This window comes from Sinocyclocheilus rhinocerous, unplaced genomic scaffold, assembly GCF_001515625.1.
Source record: "Sinocyclocheilus rhinocerous isolate Xijiao unplaced genomic scaffold, SAMN03320098_v1.1 scaffold1283, whole genome shotgun sequence".
Taxonomy (NCBI): domain Eukaryota; kingdom Metazoa; phylum Chordata; class Actinopteri; order Cypriniformes; family Cyprinidae; genus Sinocyclocheilus; species Sinocyclocheilus rhinocerous.
This window is the reverse complement of record NW_015642522.1, coordinates 569,430-577,481: the sequence shown is the minus strand read 5'-3', so window position 1 is coordinate 577,481 and position 8,052 is coordinate 569,430. Positions and strand designations below refer to the sequence as shown.

The following is an 8,052-nucleotide window of genomic DNA, read 5'->3' as shown; positions in this document are numbered from 1 at the left end:
TATTAAATTTTATTATTAGGATGTTAATACGTAAATATTACTACATTTATAAAACTTTATTCAATTAGCTGTTTAACATTTTTATAAAGCTGTTTGTCAAGTCACTGCCAATTGTGGTAAAATCACTACACATTGCATTGCGTGGTTTATTGCGTTAATTATTATTATTTATTAGCCTATACTTTCCAGCTCTTAACCACAACAAATGAACAGGTCCAGTGTAAACAAGCTGCCCATGTTTTTTAATCGCTTCATATTGTGTTAAAAAAAACAATCGTGACCACTCAGAAACGTGGACAGTAAAAATAAAATCCTTTGTGTGTGATTAACTACAGTAATTAAGATACACCTCTTCAGTTCAACCAGTTGAACGATCCCATCTGAAAATAGACACCAGCAGTCCATTACTGTGCCTCAAATACAAAAAATAATTCACCCAAACATTAAAATTGTCATTGTTTAGCCTACTTACTCTCACGTCGTTGGGGATTTTTTTCTTTTCTTAATCAGCCTTACACGCGCTTTTAGGCTATACAATGACAATCAGTCATAATGGCTGTCAAGATCCAAAAAAGACAGATAAACCAATTTAAAAAGAACCATATTAGTACAAAAGTATTGACGAAAACATTGTGTGGCCCACAGAAGAAACAGCATAAAGGTCTGGATAGCTACATGAAGGTAATAATGACAGTATTTTCACTTTTGGCCTATAGCCTTTCAAGGTGTCTGATGTAAATTAATTACTGACCAAACCAATCTGGCTATTTTTATATATTCGCTATCATCATATCAGCAGATGATAGGCCTATCTCTTGACATCTTGATAAACAATGCCGCCTAAAGTCTCTCAGGTCACAACACTTGTCAATTTAAACCAACAGAACAAATTTTGTGGCATCGTGTACTACCATGACAATTAGGCTTATAAACATTTATATATGAATGGAGAGGAGTGCCCCTTTTCAGCAAATATCTACTCACCTCAGCATAGATGAGAAGCTTAATTAATTAGGATTTTATGAGATATTAGGATACTGAAAGCTAATTGGCTTGATTTGGTTATCTTTGATAGTGATTGGTTATATATGCAGAAGAAAGGAAATTTTGTGTAACCGTCCTTTTTGGCTTTCTCCCACATTTAGGACGCAAACAAATGATGTAATTTGAATGTCCGTTTTGATCAGTTAGTTTAGTACCGCGCTCTATGCTATTATAAATGCTTGTGTACATACACATACATGTAGCCTACTTGTTGTTATAGTAATTTTAAGTACACATGTGCCTCTACTTTTGGGTGAACCATTCCTTTACAAACAAGCAGGGGATTCAAGTTTATAGAGCTTAGTAGAAAGGAGTGTGACAATTACATTAAAGTTAAGGAATGTAAACCAAGCCTATAATGTCCTTATTGCTATAAGACCAACAAAAACCTCCCTCACTCCTGCCTAAGGCCTCTAATTTCCGGCTAACTCTTCATTTCCTGTTTTGTCCAGCAGCACAGGATGTGGCTGTCTCTCTCTTCTGTTGTAATAGGGCTGATCTGATGGCAGAAATGTCGCTATGGAATTTAGACCTTAATCTCCGATTATGGTGATAAACATGGAGGTTTAATAATCTGTTTGTGCATGAATTAATCAGAGCAGCCATATAATTTCATGCTCATTTCGGTCTAACAACATGAAATTATATTCCCAAACCATTTTTACTTGTGTATTGTAACATATTTCAGAGTGAAACAAATTTTTAAACTAAAGTTTTATCCATGTTTTTTGATATAACAAGCACAATAAGACCAGTGAGTAAATATGGTCAATTTTGTTGTAAATTTGACTAATATAAGAAGACCACAAGATGAACACAATCTTTTATTGCCGTTTATTTAAAGGAACTTTTTTTTTGGTAAAATATAAATACAAATGATAGCGTATGTAATTACAAAATCCGAACACTTCTCCAAAAAACAATAATAACACACGTCAGAAACAAGTTACTGAAATAGTCAACCCATTATTTACAAGGTCAAGCATGTCTTTGCCTAACAAAGCGTCAGATTAGTATTTTACAATTACTTTAATATTTTACAAAGAAAAGCCACATTAAAATATCTTAATTTCTACTCATAAATAAGTGACTTAGTCAAAGCAACAGCTTGCGTACAGGGTACGAAACAGCTTTGTAGATTAGAGTTTAACACGGGAGACCGAAAAATCCCACACTGGTTACTGGTCAACACCATAAAAACGTCTACTCTTGGAGAGGAAAATCGCTGACGAAGTGCGCTAATTAACTCTTGATGAACCGAAGGGGTTTCCAGCCTCTGTAAATCCTCTAACGTTGACATCACGATTAAAACCCCATTTCAACCCGATTATGTATTTACAACATCGTAACTCCAATTATAAAATAAAGACCTGACTAAACAAGACAAAAAAGGCAGCGCATATATATATATATATATATTTATATTGATATATATATTTATATCTATATATAATACACACACATAAAATACAGTGACTGTATATATACTTATATTCCTATTTAGAAAACATCTCTTTTAAATGTAAGAGTTCTTTGTTGCGAGCATGACTTCATATCTCAGAGTTAGCCAGAGATAGTGGTCCAATTTCTCAGGTACGTTCTCTTTCCATATCTGCAGAATGTACACTATGTACAGGTTTGCATCGTCACCAGGAGAATTAGTATGCGAGAAGAGCGCAAGAGATGTTCCGAAACCTTCTCGAAGCCAAACAGAAAGATCAGCTGCACTGGGACCCAATTTCGCCTTTGGCTACCAGTCCGGAAGTTCCTTGAAATGTCAAGAACTGCCTCAGAATATCCTTTTTCTTTTGCTTCTCCACAGGTCTCCAAGGGTCCGTCCGAGAGTCAGTATGAGTGTGCGTGCATGCTCAGAAGCTTATGAGCGAGGTCTGGATACTGGCTCCCAGCGGTCGTCCAAGCATTCAAGCGACGACCCCAGCAGCGCCACCAGCTCGGTGCCGATTTCCACCAGATCCAAGAGTTCCTTGCTGTCGGGCATGAATCCCTCGAGCTCCTCCGGACAAGAGAACAGCTGACTCAGAGATGCCTGCTTGTAGAATTCAGCCTCGGCTATAGTCACAACTTCGATGTGAGTGAACGTGGCACGGAATGTTCTGGCAGACATCTTAAGGCGCTTGAGAACGTCTGAGAGCAGCAACCAGTTTCTAGGTCTGAAAAAAAGAATGAGAGAAAGAGATTAATTGGCTGAAAAAGAGAGCAAGGTTTTCATGCTAGTTTTCGTCACTATGCAGTAAAAAATTGTTATTTCAGGCTTAATTTTATTCGTGGCATAATAAAAATAAGATGTGCAAAGTTGGCGCGAATTTGCAGCGTCCACGTGAGCGCCAAGGCTAAATGTGTCAGAACATGTGCACAAAGTGAGAAACACCAAAACAAAAAATGTATGTGCACATACACCGTGTCAAAAGCTTGTCCCAGAACAGACGCGCATTCAGATAATTAGACAAAATTACACAAAGATTCTCAAGGCCTTCACTCGGCCAGGAACACAATAGGCTACACACACACACAAAGACCGTAGACTGAGCCTGTCAGACGCGCGCGCGCGCACACACATACACAGCGGGGAAAGCAGTAACAGGCAGCGCTCAATCGATGGCACTTGAGGCGGTCTGTGGCTCTTGCGGAGCGCGGAACGCTGAATGGAGTGGGAGAGGGAAAAAGAGAGAGAGAGCGCGCGAAGGAGAGAGGGCGAGCGAGAGGGGGGAGGAAATGTGAGGAGAGCAGAAAGCCATTAATACTGCATCAGACAGCCGCGCCGAGCAAAAGAGAGCGAGAGGGAGAGCGAGCGAACGAGGGCGAATGAGAACGGGGGAGGGGAAGGCCAGAGACAAGCGCAGACTGAAGATTATACACAACAGTGAGCGCGGCAGCTGAGCATGGGAGCGAGACAGCGAGCGAGCGAGCGAGCGAGCGGGCGGTGAGGGAGGGGTGGCGAGAGAGCGGAGTGCGGTAACGGCAGAGCGAGAGCCTGTGTGGGAGGTAATTAGCTGTGTCTGTTTAGCAGCGTGTCACTAGACTGTCTCTCTCGCGCACGCTTTCGCTGTCCTCGCTCTGTTTAAGTGCAACGGGCCTCACGTCTTTGCTAACGCTAAACTAGCGTCGTCCCTGTCTGTCAGTCGACACGCTCCGCAGTCGTGCGGTTCTTAAGGGAAACACCTGTCATGTAGGTCAAAGACAATTCGTCTAGTCACGATCAAATTTTGACTTGACTTAAAGGGATAGTTCAGCCAAAAATGAAAATTCTGTCATTAATTACTCACCTTCATGTCGTTCTGAACCCGTAAGACCTTCGTTCATCTTCGGAACACAAATGAACTTATTTTTGATTAAATCAGAGAGCTTTCTGATCCTGCATAAACAGCAACGGGACTAACACGTTCAAGGCCCAGAAAGGAAGTAAGGACATCATTAAAATAGTCCATGTGACATCAGTGGTTCAACCTTAATTTTATGAAGCTGCGAGAATACTTTTTTGCGCAAAGAAAACTTTATTCAACCATTCTTCTCTTCAGTCTCACTCTCCACTGCATGTTCACAAGAGTACCACGCTTGCGTGTGGTGCTGCTGACGCAGGAGCCGGCGTTCTGACATAGAACCCAGATGCGCTGCGCCTTGTTTACAAGAAGAGGAATGCACATGCATGCATCGTGGTACTCTTGTGAATGGCGGTGGGGACTGACCTGGAAGAGAAGAAATCATTGAATAAAGCCGTTATTTTTGTTTTCTTTGCACACAGAAAGTATTCTCGTAGCTTCACAAAATTGAGGTTGCACCCCTGAGTCACATGCACTATTTTAACAATGTCCTTACTACCTTTCTGGGCCTTGAACAAGGTTCTGTTGCTGTCTATGCAGGGTCAGAAAGCTCTCGGATTGATCAAAAATAAGTTTGTGCTCCGAAGACGAACGAAGGTCTTATGGGTTTGGAATGACAAGAGGGTGAGTAATTAATGACAGAATTTAAATTTTTGGCTGAACTGTCCCTTTAATCTCTACTGATGAATTCTAAGAATCAGTTAAAATGGCTTTGCTCATTCAACGATCATCTAGAAACATCACATACAACTAGCAATGTCCTGGTAGCCAACAACTGGCAACTGTACATCAGAATTTCCTAATTACAAGAATTCTGCACAATACTTTGAACTGTGCAATACTTCATAATGCACAATTCTATGCAATACTTTGTAATGTGCAATTCTCTAATAATGATGGCTACATTCGGCAATTGCGACAATAAGTTGACTTACAAACAAAACATCTTTTGCACCACCTATGATACTACAATGACAACCAAACTTTTGATAATAATTACCAACACCTTTCTTGAAGTTAATTTCTATTACGAAATTTTTCAGATCAGAGTAAAGTGCCTTTGTACAATCAACATTAATCAAATAATGACTAAACTTACTGGTGAACAATAAGCACGTCCTGGGAACATTCGGCACTTTAATTTTGAAAATTTTCAATCACGAAAATTCCACTAGGATCAAAAACTTTAATGCAAAGATTTAGAAGTCTAATAAATAACTCTAATAAAAATTACTTTAAGTGACACATGAAAGTGAATATCCTGCTAGTAAGCAACATGTTAACGATGGCTATCAAACGTCAACAAATGATTATGAGCATCTTGCTTCAAATCGAAATTTCTTCTAAATTCCGCATTTACAATATTTCAGACTAGTACCTTGGTCAATTTGGACCGATTCTCAACATCTTTTACCTGAAAACAATGTCTACATTCCCACTATCTCTACCGATAAAATAACTGGTTTCATTCTAAACAAAAGTAGTTACAGACAAATGCCAGTCAAGACTAAAGATTTAGATTCTTACCCCTGCGAGAGAGACACCTGGATGTTGTAGCACGGCAGCAGCGGCCGTTCAGAAAATTCGAACTCGAAAACTTCTCTCTGTTCGTCCTCGTCTTCGCCGGGGCCAGGTGGGTTAGCTAGGATGTCATAACCAGACGAGTCGTCGGCACGCTCTGTTAGTCAGACAGAAAGATATCGATTAGAAATGAGAGACAAAGTGTGAATTATGGAATCACACACACACTCTCTGAGAGCTAGCAATGGATTCCGCACCCATGATATCCCTTCAAAAATCCCTCCCACCCTCCCTCTCCCTGTCGGATTCATGCAGAGACATGCTTTCGAGGCGCTGCTCTCACGTCGCTCTCTGAACGCGCTCTCCAATTTGCACTCTCTTCCAAGCGGCACTGCGGGAAGAGCTGCGTGTGAAGCCACTTCACTCGTTCGTGCGCGCTAGCGGCACAGCGTACGCCTCGGAGCGAAACAGGCACCTCTACCTCTTTCTGTTGCGCTTTGGGTTTTTCCAAGGCGGTGCAAAGCTCCCAAAAATAGCCGCGCGGCTCCCTTCAATATCTCCCGTTCTCTCCCGGCTTTGTTATTCCAGGAATCCAAGGTCTCTGAGAGCTAGCAATGGATTCCGCACCCATGATATCCCTTCAAAAATCCCTCCCACCCTCCCTCTCCCTGTCGGATTCATGCAGAGACATGCTTTCGAGGCGCTGCTCTCACGTCGCTCTCTGAACGCGCTCTCCAATTTGCACTCTCTTCCAAGCGGCACTGCGGGAAGAGCTGCGTGTGAAGCCACTTCACTCGTTCGTGCGCGCTAGCGGCACAGCGTACGCCTCGGAGCGAAACAGGCACCTCTACCTCTTTCTGTTGCGCTTTGGGTTTTTCCAAGGCGGTGCAAAGCTCCCAAAAATAGCCGCGCGGCTCCCTTCAATATCTCCCGTTCTCTCCCGGCTTTGTTATTCCAGGAATCCAAGGGAAAATGTGCAGTAGCAGTGGGTTTGTTTTCGGCCAGCTGGAGACAGGCCCGCTCACACACACACACACACACACACACACACACAACGAGCGATCTGCTGATATATGGCAGCCAGGGGAACTCTCGCTACGCAGCTAGAATTTGTTTAAAAAAAAGAGCAATAAAAAAATGCTGCCATCTATTTTTGCCCCCATGGTGCCGACCCCACCACCCAGCGGACTGGGGATTTTTATATAAATACTTTCAAGCAAACATCAGAGGTAGAAACACACATGGAAGCTATTTTTTCAATTCTAGATCAATGACCGTCTACAAACATTGATGATTCACACAGAGATTTACCTTCAGGTGTTTACCCATCTGTCTGTCTGCGCGATTCTTTTCTCTTTTCCATTGTTTCTTACATCTCTTACTGTGGGTGTTTTGTGCATTTCTGAGAATATGTGTGTGTGTGTGTTCAAGTGTGAAAGTGGTACTCACCGCACACTGCACTGCCGTAAAACTCCCAGTACACGCCGGGGTCATCGTCCTCTCTGCCCTGCAGGTCGGCAAAATAATCTAGAGTGAGAAAGAGAGATGAGACCATTAGTATTGTAAACAGGAAGCAACTAGAAATGCACTGACAGAATTTTTGGCAGATACTGATAGCTAATTTTTTCCCCCTCTATAATAGCCGAAATCCATTATGTTTGCAGATAAATCGGCAAAAAAAATCTAAACTTCAAGCTAATATTAGCATAAGATCATGCTCGTCATTTCAAGAAAATACACATAATAAAATAATAATAATAAATCAATAAACTAATAATAAACAAAAAGTGTTAATTAAAGGATATTGCTCCAAATCTAGAATCCGATAAATAAAAGTAATAAAATAAATTAAAATAAATAAATACATAAATAAGATAAGATATCAATAAAAGGGAATGAAGTGCTAATGTTTGGCAGATATGATGACCGATATATTGTGCAAATGCTAAACAGACCACATTCTCCAAGCGACAATAAGAAAATGGTCTTCTACAGACAGCAGAGGCTCTGATACATTATGTGGTTGCGCGCTCAGATGCCACTTGGTGCTGCGAAGCACAGCCAGCGGCGACGGGAGCCGCGTTTGCCAGCACAGCCATTAACAATTCCACCCAGAGAGAGAGAGAGAGAGAGAGAGAGAGAGAGAGAG

General features: G+C 41.5%; 1 protein-coding gene across 1 annotated transcript in view; it reads right to left on the bottom strand.

Moving 5' to 3' along the window:
• Window positions 1–2,505: 2,505 nt before the first annotated feature.
• LOC107756025 (BCL-6 corepressor-like) overlaps window positions 2,506–8,052 on the bottom strand; it is a 50,088-nt gene continuing 44,541 nt past the window's right edge. Inside the window, exons 12-14 of the mRNA XM_016573001.1 lie at window positions 7,353–7,430; window positions 5,910–6,060; window positions 2,506–3,215 (exon numbers count right to left, since the gene is read on the bottom strand). Of these exons, the coding sequence (XP_016428487.1) occupies window positions 2,921–3,215; window positions 5,910–6,060; window positions 7,353–7,430 (524 nt within the window). The 3' untranslated portion in view covers window positions 2,506–2,920. The remainder of the gene's footprint in view (window positions 3,216–5,909; window positions 6,061–7,352; window positions 7,431–8,052) is intronic.